Source organism: Sinocyclocheilus rhinocerous, unplaced genomic scaffold, assembly GCF_001515625.1.
Source record: "Sinocyclocheilus rhinocerous isolate Xijiao unplaced genomic scaffold, SAMN03320098_v1.1 scaffold255, whole genome shotgun sequence".
Taxonomy (NCBI): domain Eukaryota; kingdom Metazoa; phylum Chordata; class Actinopteri; order Cypriniformes; family Cyprinidae; genus Sinocyclocheilus; species Sinocyclocheilus rhinocerous.
In genome coordinates, this window is record NW_015630029.1 from 82,146 (window position 1) to 98,167 (window position 16,022).

A 16,022-nucleotide genomic window follows, 5' to 3' on the forward strand; every position below is an offset into this window, starting at 1 on the left:
GGGGGGGAGAAAATTAAGGAGTTAAATTACTGTTTTGGCTGACAAATTAGATTTAGATTGATAGAATTAAAACTTACTTATCATTACACAAAATCTCTGTTGTGAACACATATTATTAACTCCAAGTAAGTGTGTTCTCTGTTTGTTTTAAATCTGACATAAATGAAAAAAGATTTGTGGTTCAATTGTGCACTCAGAAATGACTCACTGACAGAGAAAATCTGATTCAGAAATGAGTTTGAGACTGTTTTGTGAATCTTTTTGACTAAAAAGAACTAGTTCAAAAGAGTAATTTCAAGGAATCAATGAAGGTTTACTGTCATTCCAAAAACATGAAGAACATGAAAGGAACATAACTAAGTACTGAGTTTTCCTGCTTATTTTTTCCCTTCAAATTATTGTTACAAATTTCTATTTTTTTGTAGTCACAGTCAGGAGCCCTGACCATAATGCACACAAGCAAGACAAAAACACAAAGCAAAACTGACCAATTGACCACAAAGATAGCTTTACCTGTCCTGTTTCCGTGGGAGTGTGTTGCGGGTAAATTTAGGGCTAGCAGAGGGGGAGGAGTGAGGGCTAGAGAAGGGTACAGGGCAGACAAAACAAAAAGAGGCACATAAAAGTGACAGAAAAGGGAGAGGAGATAAAGAAATGATTAAAGAGGTGTAGGTGGAAAGGAAGATAGATCATCACTAGAGATATAAACCATACTTTCAAGTCACAAATAGCTGGAAGAATCATTTCTGTTAACATGAAGTTTGCATGGTTGAACAATCAGTTTCTCACCTGTCTGAGAGGCCATTTCGGGCGCTGTTGGTCCGATTAAGACATAAATCTTCCTTTCCCAAAGAAACATCAATGGAGTCACTACTGATGTGATTGGAGCCCGATCTATCCCTGCCTCCCCAAGGAGAGAAAGCTGATCCTGGGCTGGAGGTCATAGAGGAAAGGGTCTGCTCTCCATGACCCCCAGAGGGCACCGTCAGGCTGTCATTATAAACTGGGCCGCTGCCTCCGCTGGCGACAGATGGTGTGTTTACAGAACCATTCTGCTGGATGGACGTGGCATGAGGATTGGAGATGATGGTGGAGTTCTTCATGTTCTCCATGGTGGTGACCGGAGCTTGCTTGTTGCAAGATTTGCTACCAAAGAGTCTGGATGCAAAGGGGGAAAGAAATTCAACAACAAGATTAAAAAAATGTAACTAAAATGGTTGCAATTGCAACAAAAAGTAAACATTGTGACAATAACTGAAAATCTAGGTTGCATCATAGTAGACTGCATGCCAGTGTCACTCTACTCTGTCTTTTAATGACTCTGTGATATCCGATTCACAAACAAATGTTTTTTTAATGAATCAGTCAAAATAAACTTTTATGAAACGGTCTCATACTCACTTGAATGTAAGCAGCATGAATCAGACTCAATCAGGCAGAAAATTTTTCATTGCCAACAAATGACTCTTATGAAGCAGTTCTTTTTAACGAGTCAGTCAAAAAGATTCATGAAACTGTCTCAAACTCGCTTACAAGTTAGTGATTGAATCAATAAGCAGGGGAAATGTTCATAGTGCAGGCTGTGACCGAATTGCAAACAAAACGAAAGATTCACAAAATTGCTTTTGAGTTTAACAGCCATTACTGAGATCACAATTAACACCCTCCCTCACTGAATCATGAGTCAGTTTTTGGTTATGTCCATTTCAAAATTAACTAGGAACTGTAATGTATATTTTTGGTTTGTGAAAATCAGTTTATTTATAGATTGGTTGCTCATATGAAAATGTGTAATTAATGATACATTGATGCAGTAATGATACATTAATGAAACATTGAAGTATTCAACCAAAAAAAGTAGTAAAGTAGCCAAAGTTCCAACTGAACTGACAAGAATCACTTTTTTGGTTGATCATTGACAACAAAATGGAAATCAACATCATTCTTGACTGGAGGGTCACTATTCTACAAAGTTTAGCTCCATTCCTAATTAAACAACCCTGAACCATCTGTCAGGTCTTCGGGCTCACTAAATCCTCCAAGCAAGGGTGTTGGGGCAGCTAAACTCTGTAGGCCACTAGCCGTCCAGGATGGACACCTCTGTTCTTCACAAAGGAAAATATGAGATAAGGAAAGTCTGGCATGAGATTTTTCTCATGACTTCATATAGTATATGATAACATCAGTCTATCTGTAGTCTGGTTCTACTAACTAAGAGAGCAATCAGTCAGAGCTAGCAAGCTAATCAGCTAGAACAAACACTAGCCTCTTGGTCTGTGCCATGTTTTAGAGAAACATCAAGAAGCCCAAGGAAAATGCACTTGTGGTGGCCAGAAGACGCCTTTCAAGCCTCAGAATCAAATCGCTCAGATAAACAGTGAGTCCTGTGAACGCCATCCAGCACCCAAGGAGGAGAATATTCTGGAACTCACACAGCCCAGCTGAGAACTGCTGAGTAAATATTTGAGGGACCTAAAATGGTGCTTTCATCCACATCAAGTAAAAATCATGCCTTGCAAAATACATTTTTCATCAACAGTCTTTCAAGTCTACATGAGCTAAACTTCGAGAACTTACCTACGAAGGGTTGGCGAGGACATTTCTGAATACTTTCCTCCCACTTGCCGTCCAGCTTGGCACCCCGTTTGGGTAGTTGTGCAAGTCTTAAGTACCTGGCTCTCCACATCGGAAAAGATACCCTTCTCTCGGTCTGTCTGGTTAGTAGTTCCCATTGGGGACTTGACTAAGTTGCGACTCTTAGGATTGGGAAGTGTGGCGGTACCTTTATTGCAAAAACTAGCATCAAGGCTCGAGTTGTTGGAGCGGTTAGAACAGCGAGCTGTGCCGGTACGACTAGGCCTTGGTAAACTGCGGTACTGAAGAGTCGTCCGAGCACTTGGAGGAAGGTATCCATCATCGACAGTCGTCTGCCGACTCACATTTCGACTCCCAGAAAACCCAACCAATTTAGGTATCCTGCCCACTGTCGCAGAGCCACTAGTAACTACAGCTCCACTCGCGGTTATTGTCGCCATTGCGCCCGGAGCCTTCTTGAAGCCAAAAGTGCTGGTTGGGGTGCGTGAGGTTGAACTGAGGGGAGGTTTCTTGGTGTCATCAACAGTTGTGGAGTGGGTGCCGTTGGAACGTCCTTTCTCCGACACCTTGGCGTCGTCTGTCTTACCTGTGGGATGATCAACGACATGGACTGTCAAGCACAAAATGAAATCATGTTTTTGAACAGTTTTGAATATAGTAGCATGGTCCATGTCGGGACTCGTCTGAACATAAGTCTCGGCAAAGGAGCGCAGCACACCACACATAAGACAATGTAGGTGTTATAGTGCAATGTGATGCGATCTGGAATCAGATAATACATCTCCGTGGCTTTCATGCCTCAGGAAACCACATGAAAACAGAGACGTGGCTCAGTCAGTGTTGTTACTCTTAACTAAAACTATTTAAAATTGTTTTTATTAACTAAAATAAAGCTGAAATAAAATTAAATAAAAATATTAGATAAGATGAAGAACTTAAAAATGTAACAAAAAAAAAAATTTAAGTTGAAGTACTAAAACAAAACTAAATAAATAAAGCTAAATAAAAACTAAAACAAAAACATTTTATTTAGCTTATTTTCTTGCTCTGGGAGCAGATGAGCAAAATTTTCCATTATTTCTAAATGAAACATTATTAATATTTCAGTTGAAAAGGAACAAATTACCTCAAAAATGAAAGTTTGGTCATCATTTACTTACCTTCATGTCATTTCAAACCTGTATGACTTTCTTTCTCTGGAACACAAACATGTTTTTTGGACCCCACTGACTTTCATTTTATGGATAAAATCATTCATCAAAATACATTGTTTTGTGTTCCCAAAAAGGTTTGGAAAGACATGAGGATATGAAACATGACTATCTAAAACCATTACCATGTGTCTTGAGTGAGCTGCAGTTCGTAGGTATTGTAGATTTTGTCCGTGGAGAGGTGACGCCCACCTGGGCGGTCATTCCCCGCCTCCAAGAGCCTGTCTGGGAAATTGTAGGTGTCTTGCGACCCATCAAGCTCCGTTCTGATTCATCTGAGAAATCTGAGGACCTGTGATTCCATTTAGTTGTGGTCTCCATTTTGTTGGCACCGTCAGAGCTGCCTTCTGAACGTTTAAGGTCGTTGTTGGACCAGTTGGGGTTGTGTTTCACAGCAGAGTGCTTCTCTGCATCCGTCTGGAGCTGAAAGAGAGAAAACAAGATCATTAACTGTAAAGAAACTTTCTGAACTTTGAAATTTGCAATATAAAATGGATTTCTATGTTCTTTGCAAATAAGTAAAACTGTCTATTGGGGTGCGTGTTAAAATTGGGGGGTTTTCCAGGGGGCCACAAGGGGGTGCCAGAGTGTCTGTGGGGGGAATTTTTTTTTAGGGCTGTCAAAGTTAATTTGTACTTAGGATATGAAATATAGATAAATAAAATTTGTTTAACATAGTGATTTTAATAATAATCCTATATTATATTAAATTATATTAGGCTTTCTAAAAACTAGTCAGAAATGATTAGATTCATTTAATTTATTTTATTCTATTGGTAGCCCTAGTTTTAACTGTTAAAAAACATTTGCATATAGTTTTGCGTAAAAAGGGAAATAAAAAAAATTTAACTAAAGGACTCTGGACTGATATGCACAAATATATTATATAATGTCTTTAATGACTGAGAATATTATCACCGACAGCTAATTTGCAACTCATTTATTAAGCGACACCATCAACAGCCATAATAAAATCTGATTATGTGACAAAAGAGCCAACTCGTCCATTACATGACCTTGTAATGTATGTATCCAAGATGACATCACCCCCTTTTAGAAAGCTGTTGTTCAGCTGCTACTGAAAATCCTCATGAAAATTATTGCCAGGGAAAGAATGTTAATAGCCTCCAGTTGTTATCAGGCCAATTCCAAAACATTGTTATCTCAACGACGATACAATAAATCTTTCCTCCACTCCAGCCCGAAGAATGAGGGGAGACTATATAGGGAAAAAGTACAAGGGTGTGGAAGTGAAAGGTGGCAGATATTTGGCTTCGGATGCACTTTTGGGTCATGGCTCTAATCTCTTTGAATTTGAAATCATGTTTAAGGCTATTAGAGTTGAAAAAGATCTTTGTTACTTGAAATAAAACATGTTAACTGAATAAAATTAAATAAAAAAAGAACTTAAACTTATCTAACTTATTTCAGCTTGTAGCCAAAGCAAAAAAAATTTCATCTGCGGAGATAAATATGGAAGACTGAAGATAAGTAAGGTCATGGATTTCACTACGTAACACCAATACACAAACCAATAAGCCATAGGTGTGGATAAAGTTACTGGCACACAACTCAGTGTGCCACGTCTGGATTTAAAACGCTCATCTTGTTAGAACAGGCGAGACAGACGCCGTGTCTTTGCTTCACTGTACTGGCCCATTTGCTCAGCATATGTTAACCTGCTTTGAGCTTGTAAAGATGATCAATCACCGGGGCAGAGTTCAGTCAGTCCGCTGACTCACACTCACAAAGACTGCACAGGCCAGTTCTGATAAGGGCCCACCAATGTTTCATTGACTCAAAAGGGACAATGAAGCAACAGAACTGCTCCCAAAGCAGTTCTGTAAACGTGCAGGCCTGTTTTTGATTGCATATAATGATAACCATAGACGGCGAATCAAATTAAGGGACTTTTTAACAGTTCAGTGAGATATTTATAAGGCTACTACATTTCCCTGTATATCTTTACATGGGTGTTTCTTTAAAGTCAGGCACTTTTATGCCCCAAAGCCTTGATTTTTATTAAAATGAACATATTTCAGATAAATATAGACCTTTTATATAAAGGTCTAAAAAGGTTTACAATGCATACATCATTTATGTTTACCAACAAGTACTAAATTTACCAATATTTTCTGAAAATTTCAATGAATTAACAGAAAAAAGATGTAAAATAAATGTAAATATATATTTAAAAATCATAAAGTTTTTTTTTTTAATATTATATATGTATATATACACATATACGCATCTCATTTATTAATGAAAAAAAAAATTCAACTTTTTATTTAAAGGGATAGTCTGAAATAACAAAGTCATATACACCTGGGATGACTTGAGGGTGAGCAAATCATGGGGTAATTTTCATTTTTGGGTGAACTATACCTTTAAAGGTCATATTAAAACTTTTTATAAGCCTTTATCATTTATACTGACTACTAAAGAGATTTTATATTAAAATAATATTAAAAAAAGATTTCTATTGTTTTATCACTGTCCCAGACTTAAGGTCTTTGCACACTGAGTCCGAAATTCTCGTCCGAAATGTTCACATGTTAAAAAATAAATACGAGCTCATGTTGTGTCAATCACGTTTACACACTGCCTCCGAAACTTTCGTCCGCCATAAAAAAATTCGGACCAGGTTTGATTTTCTGCGTTTTCGCAGGAAAGGATGACGAATACGATAAAAACGAGAGAAAAAAAACGCATACGAACATTTCGGACTCAGTGTGCAAGGACCTTTAGAATTCCAATCTTAACACATGAAAATCCATCATAAAAATATAAATTATTACCTATTTAAAACAATGACATAGACAATCAAATAAAATAATAAAACCATTTTTATTTATTTTGCGAAAATAATTTATATAAATGAAAACTGAATCATGTTTTGAAGTTGTTTCTCATGTGAACTTCTGCAGATGTTTCTGATTCTGTAGACCATGAGGCTCTGGTTTCAATGACTGACCTGTTCATCCACGTCTCTGTGTGGGACAGATGGGGTGTTGACGTAGGAGCTAAGGGACGAGCTGGTGTTGAGGTCATCTGTGTCCAAGGTGTCACTGATCCCGCTGCTGACTGAGCTGCTGTCGTCCCAACTAAGAACAAATAGAAAAGTTAGAGGAACAGTCATTTCTCTACATTTCTGAGGAACAAGATATCAATAAAGTGAAAAGAGCACTGCAAGAGATAAAACAGAATTCATGGATGCGTACTGTTCGGCGTAATATGGAAAATGCAGATTTAAAGAGTAGGAATGGAAGGAAAGGTAAGCAAAAACAGCATCTGTGGAGAGTCATAAAGTCTGCACAGGGTCAGTCTGAGCATAAAAACCTGCATTCCCATCATGCTTGAAACATTAGGCGTGTCTCTCTGCTCCTCAAAACTTGTTTTAATTAGCTCTGCGCCTCAAATTCTCAATGCGCTCTGGTTGCTTTCCCCCATTTCCCACAGTGTTCCTGTCTGACGAAATCCATTAGGATGCTCAGCAGGGCTCAACCAAATTCATATGGGCCAGACACTACTGGTTAAAGGAAAAACACAGTTGTGAGATTGAGTTGTGTGATTGTACATTTTATTGTCAAATCATAAAATCTTACACTAAATAAAGTAAATTTGCTATTTTAGCTCAAATCAGTGGAAGGTTTTTTTTTTTTTCTCAGACAATTGGACAATAACACAATTAACAGTTTTGCTATTTTAGCCTAGATATGACTAAAATGCTTGCTTATTTATTTATTTATTTAACAAAATCTGACAATAACAGAATCAGTTTCTGCTACTTCAAGTCAAATAAATGTATTTATTTTTTTTTGCCAATAACAGAATTATTTTGTTGAAATATCGAATTGAATTATTACTGTTTTTATTTTAATTTATATATTTAATGTATTTATTTTTACAGTAACAGAATCTATCTATCTATCTATCTATCTATCTATCTAGATAGCCTGATCTAAAATCAGGCTAAAAAACACTTTCAGGCGTATTTTTTAATATATAGGTATATTATATTTTTAATCCTATTCAAATTCAAAAGTTATGGCTGAACTATTTTATATATTTTTAATGTTATTTATTTATTTGAAATCTGTCTTTTTTAACAGTCACACATTTTTCTACTTTAGCTAATGTTCTAAAATTCCTAAAATAACTTTATTTACTTTATTTGAAACTAATAGAAACAACAATTGTGCTACTTAAGATGAAATAAGGCTTTTTTTTAAATCAAGGTTGACAAAATCAAGCTAAAAATTATAAGCCTTAAAAAGATCTGAAAGATATTTGCTGAAATGAATGTATTGGGGGTGTGTAAACAGGAAGTCCCTCCATGCTAGTTGCTAAATCCAAACACAGACTGCCCGAACTCCCACAAGCCACCAGTTTAGGCCACTCCAGCCTCGAGCGATGCTAAGAGAACTAGCTTAAGCAACTCTGTGTGGCAACAAAACGTCTTATCAACACCTAAGATACCACCTAATCCTCCTCATTTCTCAGGATCATTCAGGCAAACAAACCAGCCCATAAGCTCATTCACGGGCAGTCATGAATCAAGAGAGGCGTGTGTTCAAACATCCACCGCAGTCCTGACGTCCTGCGAATCGGCTGAATAGATACTTGTTTTGATATGAACAAAGTCCCCATAGCTCACGTCTGTCATAACCGACTCAACATAACTGGCATGGAAGGACGTCTGTGGTTCCTGTTTTAATGAGCTGTGAGAAAGTTGGTCCCATTGGGGCTATTTGTCATTAAAAGCTCTCACACTCACTGTGCTAATGTGTTTGTCTGCTTGAACGTCTCTGCTTAAATGATCTGCTTCATTCATCATTTGCCACATGCTGTCAGATGCTATAGATGGCGAATGCAAACAAATACCAAAAAAGCCCCCAAAAATGAAATGGAAAAAAATAGACATGAATGAGTCACTTCTTCCTTTTTAAAGACGCCATGAAATCCATTTAAATGCATTCAGTCTTACTGAAAAGTTCCAGCTAAAAGTTGACAAAAAATAAACTTTAATCAGATATACACTTTTTAAAAGCCTGTGCCATCCAAGGAAATGCATAAAATAAAATAAAATAAAAAATATAAAATATAAAAAATAAAATAAAATAAAAACTTTAATCAGATATACACTTTTAAAAAGTCTTTGCTATCCAAGTAAATGCATAAAATAAATGCATGTGTACATTATCCCACTGTTTCACAGACAAGGCTTAAGCCTAGTCCCAGACTAAAATGTAAATCTGAGCTGTTTCAACTGAAAGAAACTAGCACTGACTGACTGAATATATCATTTTCATTGTTTTGTCTCAAGACGCACACCAGTAATGTTTATTTTTTAAGGCTTGTTTATAAAAATTGCTTAAATGTCTTAATTGAACTATGGCCTAATCCTGGCTTAACCTAAGCCCTGTCTGTGAAACCAGGCCATAAAGTTATACAACAAGTAAAACTTTATGAATTAATTCTTTAAATGTTATGTTGAATAAATGTGGTCAGCCCAACCAACTCCTTTAGTCAAATTTTTTAAGTTACACAAAAGAACAGTCCAACATATAATTTTCTTGTTGACCAGCATGTCAACCTCTCTGATCTTCACAACAACAAAACAAAGTTCTGAACAGCCACACAATACTTCATACATGAAAGAGAGAGAAGCAGAGGGTGTGGGTGGCAGAGAGGGTAGAGGTGGGTCAGAAAGTGGTACTTTTATACATGTTCAAAGAATTCATCGCTCTGTTTCTTTCTTTCCAATATAATCCAAAGACATTCCTCTTGCTTTGCCCAAGTGCAAACCAGCCCAAAATAGAAGGGGAGTGTGCAATATATTGGTTCCGAAAGAGGCATGGAATACAAACAAAGCAATGGTTTAAAATGCCAGCAAGAAAAATAATATTTTGGGTGAATTAAGCCTAAAAGCACAAAACAGAGTTAAAAACTGAAGAATAATTAAAGAATTACTTAGAGTATCTGCACCCATCCAGATGAAAATATTATGTCATAGCTCATGCTTTCTCACTTAAAATGAGACAAAAATTTGATCTGGCTTCATTGCAAATCTGAGCACAATCATAGAGATCTCTTTAAAAACTGTACAGGTGAGATTTTTTGAGACATATGTGAGATCAGTACATCAAGCCAAAGGAAAAATCCACAATAAACTCTTATTGTGGATCTTTCCTTTAGTAGTCCATCCACCTAATGCGTTAATTACCAGGTCTTCTGTAGCTAATGCATTAGCCATTCTGAATGATTTGTTCACAACTGAATCAGTTCTTTAGTTCAAACCACAGCTTTCTAGAGATAGAGATTATATGTGAATAACAACGTAAAGGGATAGTTCACCCAAAAATGAAAATTACCCCATGATTTACTCACCCTCAAGCCATCCTAGGTGTAAATGACTTTCTTCTTTCAGACGATTACAATTCGAGTTATATTGAAAAATGTCCTGGCTCTCCCAACTTTATAATGGCAGTGAATGGGTGTTGAGGGTTTGAAGCCCAAAAAAGTACATCCATCCATCATAAAAAGTACTCCACACAGGGGGTTAAAAAGGCCTTGAAACTATGTGTTTGTGTAAGAAAAATCCATTCCAGTGGATGACGTAAGACGTAGGCATAGCATAAGCTCCAGTAAGAATATGCTAGTCTCTTGAGAACCAAGTTTTGTTTACAGCAAAGGAAAACCAGTCTCCTCTTGGCTAATATCGAAATCTTTTCTCGAATTTTTCTTTACAAATCCTCATTTTGTACTTCTATTTCAAAACCTGTGTTTTGTTTTGCTCTCTCATCTGCATTTCCGCGTTCATCACTTCTCACCGGAGCTTACACTACACCTACATCCTACATGAGGGTTGTCCAATCCTGCTCCTGGAGGGCCACTGTCCTGCAGAGTTTAGCTCAAACACCAATAAAACACACCTTAAACAGCAAATCAAGGTCTTACTAGGCATACTAGAAACATCCAGGCAGGTGTGTTGAGGCAAGTTAGAGGTAAAGTCTGCAGGACAGTGGCCCTCCAGGACCGAGTTTGGGCACCCCTGTCCTACATAATCTGCTGGAACGCTACTCTCTCATGAACGTGCATTCCACAGTTAGCGGAGGCAAGAGATTACAGTTTATAAAGTTTTAAATATGGATATTTTTCTTACACAAAGCATCGATTCGCTTCAGAAGGCCTTTATTAACCCCCCGGAGCCATGTGGAATACTTTTTACAATGGATACATGCACTTTATTGGACTTCAAAATCTCAACACCCATTCATTGCCATTATAAAGCCTGGAAGAGCCGGGACATTTTTTTTTAAATATAACTCTTGATTGTATTCATCTGAAAAAATAAAGTCATATAGGCTACACCTAGAATTGCTTGAGGGTGAGTAAATCATGGGGTAATTTTACTATCTACTATAAGTTATTAAATAGCATTAGAAGACTTGGAATATAGTACATGGGTTATGTGGACTACTTTTATGATTCTTTAGGATACTTTTAAGGTGGTTTTGTGGCCATTTTGGGGATTGATATCTTCATTCAGCATTCATTGTCATTGCGTTGAAAAGTGTGAAATTTCTCATTACAAGCTTCACAGATGAAAAAGTAATTCAGGTTTAAAATAACATGAAGGTGAATAAACAATGACAAAATGTTATGTTTTAGCTCAATCGATTTCAACAAAAGCCTTCAGTTGTGAAGACTCCCATTGCAGTCTAGGTAGAACAATTAAAGAGGCAAATCATACAGTCAAATCTCCATATAAACAGACACCCGTCTGAGATGCTTTGAATAAAAATGGTAGAAACGCTCTCTGTCTCACCTGCTTTCCACAATCTCTCACTACCATCATCTCTCACTACCATCAACAACATTCACTAATACTTTTAAGCTAATATTATGAATCAGCAAATTAATTACCAGTGACAGAAGACACAGGTCTGACAAAACCAAACACACACCGTCCCAAAACAACCTGTCATCTACCCCGCAGTAGTCAAACACATGCATGCAGAAACAGTGGCCCTGGACCCCGCTCCTCCCCCCGTCTGGGACATTAGATTAGTGTCAAGCCCCAAAGAAGTAAAAGCATATAGGGGGGTTGATCCACAGGGCAGGAAATTGTTTTTTTTCTAAAGACCTGTTATTAGAAGAGCAGCGTGGAGTTGTGAGCTACAGCTCAACTGCACACACTGCCCCGTCCTGTTTGCTTTGGGTGGCCTATCAATTAGTTCTGCAAGGATACCCATCTCTACAGCAACCCCAGCCCTGTTGCCAGGCATTGTGGAAGATCAGGAAAGGTACTTTAACCAGGAACAGCAAGAAATAAAGTGTATGGGTCATTGACAAGCTTGTTGCTTTGAGAAAAATGTTTGTGCTGTGGTGGTGGTGGTGGTGACTATGGTTTTAAAAGTTGGAAAATTACACTACTGTTCAAAAGTTTGGGGTTAGTAGGATTTTTTATATTTTTTAAAAGAAGTATCTTATGCTCACAAAGGCTGCATTTATTTAATCGAAAATACAGCAAAAACAGTAATAATATAAAATATGATTACAATTTAAAATAGCTGTATTTTATTTGAATATATTTAAAAATGTAGTTTATTCCTTTAATAGCAAAGCTGAATTTTCAGCAGCCATTACACATTACAACAGTCTTCAGTGTCACATGATCCTTTAGAAATCAGACTAATATACTGATTTGCTCAAGAAACATTTCTTATAATTGTCAATGTTGAAAACAGTTGTCCTGCTTAAACCGTAATACATTATTTTTTCATGATTATTTGCTGAATAGAAAGTTCAAATTAACAGTATTTATTTGAAAGAGAAATGTCTGTAACGTTACAAATGTAATAATGTAAATGCCCTGTTGCCAGGCTGCCACTTTTTCAATTTAATGCATCCTTGCTGAATAAAATGATTCATTTCTTTAAAAAAAAAAATCTTATTGACCTCAAACGTTTGAATGGTAGTGTATTCAAATAAGTAATACAGACAAAGCTGTGACAGTGCGCTAAATTTTGAGCTTATCAATAGCAAAGAGCAAGGAAGATGTTTCTTGACACACGTGTGCCAAAACAGAGAACAAACACAGTCCTCAGCTTTCATAGACTGTTATAAAAGTAGATAAAGTGCTTAAATTGTGGCTCAAATGGTCAAAGGCATAATTTTTGAGTATACTGTATAAATTTAAGAAAGCTGACAATCACTATCTTAGACATTTACTCTAAAAATCCAGTCCTTAATCAGTGCATCCTTTGTTTTTTCAATAAAATAAATGTACATGAGAAAAAAAGCTGCAAGATATTAACAATTCAGTTTCACTTGTTTAATCATTATATATGTTTTATTTTCTAACCACAATTGTTGGCATTCATTTAAAAAAAATATTTTGTATATAATAAAAATGTTTATTTTATTCTAAAACTTTAAAAAAATCAATGTAAGAATAGTAAAGTGGTGTCACCACACACCTTTCTCTTTCACACTCAGGCACTCGCACAAAAACAGTCCCACGTGGCAAAGCAACTTTCCACCTCATAAATCCTCAAACAAAGAAAATTCCTCCTCTCTACCTCAGAGTGTCGGAGCCGGGCTGCAGAATTCCCTGGCAAAAGCCTGATCCCGGGACAGCCAGCGAGAAGCCGCTAAATTTTAGCAGGGTGGCAGGCAGCTTCATGAGTAAAGCGCCACTGCACTCCTTCCCTCGCTCTGCCTTTCACTGCTCTGAGAGAGAGACCGATTCTCCCCAAACACACACACACACGCGCGCACACACTCAAACCCAGCAGCCAACCACATGCTGAGGGGAGCGGCTTTACCAACTGAAGGAATGGTAATCTGATCACAAAGCAGTCTTTAAGCCCAGCAGAACTTCAAAAGGAGTCTATAAACTGGTCTCAGAACAGAGCTGGATTAGAGAGAATGTCAAGATGTCAATTAAGCTGAATTATTCATCTGTAATGAGCTAAAGCTTAAAAGCAAATTGGGTTTTCAAGTGGTCAAAAAACCTGCTAATATCAAGTGTTTATGGTTCACAGATCAGATACATTTGACCAAGTGAATTCTCACAAATCAACCTAAAGCATAAACTTTGTGTCAGAAGTTACTCCTTAGTAAAGTTAAAACAAATAAGACAATTGCTAACAAAAAATTTATCTATAAAATGAACGTGAATAGAAGTGGTCAACTAATGTATTTTAATGGCCAATGCTGATAGAAATATCTCTAAAGACCATATTATTATATGTGAAAATATGGAACAAAAAACAATGGTATTTAAAAAAAAAAACTGTCTATACAATGTTGTTTTAGACCCCATCGACTTCCATTGTAAAGACAAAAACACTTCTTCAAAATATCATCTTTTATCTCCACATAGGAATGAAAGTTATACAAGTTCAGAACAACATGATGATAGAGTTATTTTAATATTGTTTAAATAATATTATAGTACTTACTGATATTTTGAATGAGCTTTTATTTTCATTTAAATTTTTAAGTTTTAGTAATTTTGCTATGTGCTTTTGTCATTTTAAAATTCGTTTTTTTAAGTATTTCTATACAGCTTTAATTTTAATTTGATAAATCTTTATAAGATTTCAGTTTTCAACTCAAACTCATTTCAGTTAGTCGCCAAGGCAACATTTTAATGTTTTTTTTTTTTTTCAAGTTTTTCCAATTACATATGTTTACATTTGATTTCTGCTTAATTTCAATTACCAAAAGATGATGTTTAATAGTTTTAGCTAGCAATAAACATAAACAACATGTTAAAGAAAAGCAAATGTGTTTTGGAAAGTTCGTCTATCCCCTCAGCAGGACCGGTTTGACAGTCACCGTCTTCACATGAGTTAGATCTGGACATCTGTGTCGCGTCGTAAATGCCAGGTGACCTTACAGGTTTGAGGCAAGGCAGGTTCCTACATGAAACGTGTTTGTGTATGTGTATGTGTGTGTAGCTGTGTGAAGGAGTAATCGTCTTAAGCACACCAACGTCTGTGATAAGTTACGGCTTAAGTGTGTTTTTACAGCTTGGAAGCACAGTCCACCGTGATACGAGTGTGGGAATCCATTTTCGGTTTACAGTTCCGTCTGTCTGGGGTTTAGCGGGTGGCTAGCTTGTGGCTAAAGGTACATAAAGTCAATAAGTGACTAACCTACAGACTTCACCAAACCTGGCCAATTAGTTCATTCCACAATGCTTCACATTCTCATGCCCTGTTGTTTACAAAAGTTTTTTAAGGGTCACATCCCATAGTTAAAGGTCAAGCTGCCTTAATCCTTTGCGGAATATCCTGCTAACCGAGATGCAATTTTGTTGCGTTTGCCAAAACAGCAAACAGTGTTTTTGGCCTCAAACATTGGCAGAAAACTTTGTGGGCAAATGAGACCTTACATATGTAGCGCCTGAGCTTTTTTCGTATACAAAAATTCATAAAAACAGAGGTAGCCGCTAATCTTGTTAGTGTTAAACCACTGAAAGTGCAAATAGATGTCTAAAAATCTTGGGGAATGTATATATACAGCGTGACCAGAGGTTTCTGCCTTCACAGAGCAGTTTTGAGCATGTGACTCTGTATAATAACACAGAGGCAGACAGAAAGAGAGAGAGAGAGATTCCAGCCCTCGTGCCCAAACCTTTGCCGCCAGACATTTGTAATGACAGAGCTGCGAGTGAGCGTGAGGAATTCGGAGTAGTTCCTTTCTCTTTCCCGCTCGCATTCTCTCTCTCCTTCATCTTCTTCAATAAACAAATATAACAAAGACGACAACTTTTCAGGTCTCACACTTCGGTTGTGTTAGTGTTGGTTTTCCAGGGAACCGCAGAGCATGTTTTGCATTGTTTTGAATATGGAAAAAATGGTTAAACGTGCAAGGCAAATATAAGCACCTTGGCACAACACAGTAGACTTGCAATTCCTAAAGAAAAGTGGTTGAAAGGCTATGTGTGATAAAAAACAATCACAATACTGTATATTACCACACCATTATTGTGTTGTAAATAGGTATGTAACGATTAACCACGAGCCGGTTGAAAATCGATTAAAATATGTGACAATTCAAATCGGTTGAGATGCTAAACAAATCGCGATTCATTTTATTTTTTATGTATAGTTTCACAAAACTGAAGTCAATCATTCTGTTTTTGCTTCAAATTTCGAAATTATACAATCTAATTTAGATTAAAAACTGCTCATGTTG

At 36.8% G+C, this 16,022-nt stretch overlaps 1 protein-coding gene across 3 annotated transcripts in view; it reads right to left on the reverse strand.

Moving 5' to 3' along the window:
* Positions 1-16,022, reverse strand: part of nav2b (neuron navigator 2b) — an 82,507-nt gene that overhangs the window by 20,603 nt on the left and 45,882 nt on the right. For 2 of the 3 annotated variants that reach the window (XM_016551998.1, XM_016551996.1), the window contains 5 exons: positions 6,781-6,910; positions 3,932-4,229; positions 2,578-3,181; positions 790-1,158; positions 514-579 (listed from right to left, as the gene is read on the reverse strand). In XM_016551998.1, the coding sequence (XP_016407484.1) occupies positions 514-579; positions 790-1,158; positions 2,578-3,181; positions 3,932-4,229; positions 6,781-6,910 (1,467 nt within the window). The remainder of the gene's footprint in view (positions 1-513; positions 580-789; positions 1,159-2,577; positions 3,182-3,931; positions 4,230-6,780; positions 6,911-16,022) is intronic. The other variant, XM_016551997.1, reaches the window with a different exon arrangement.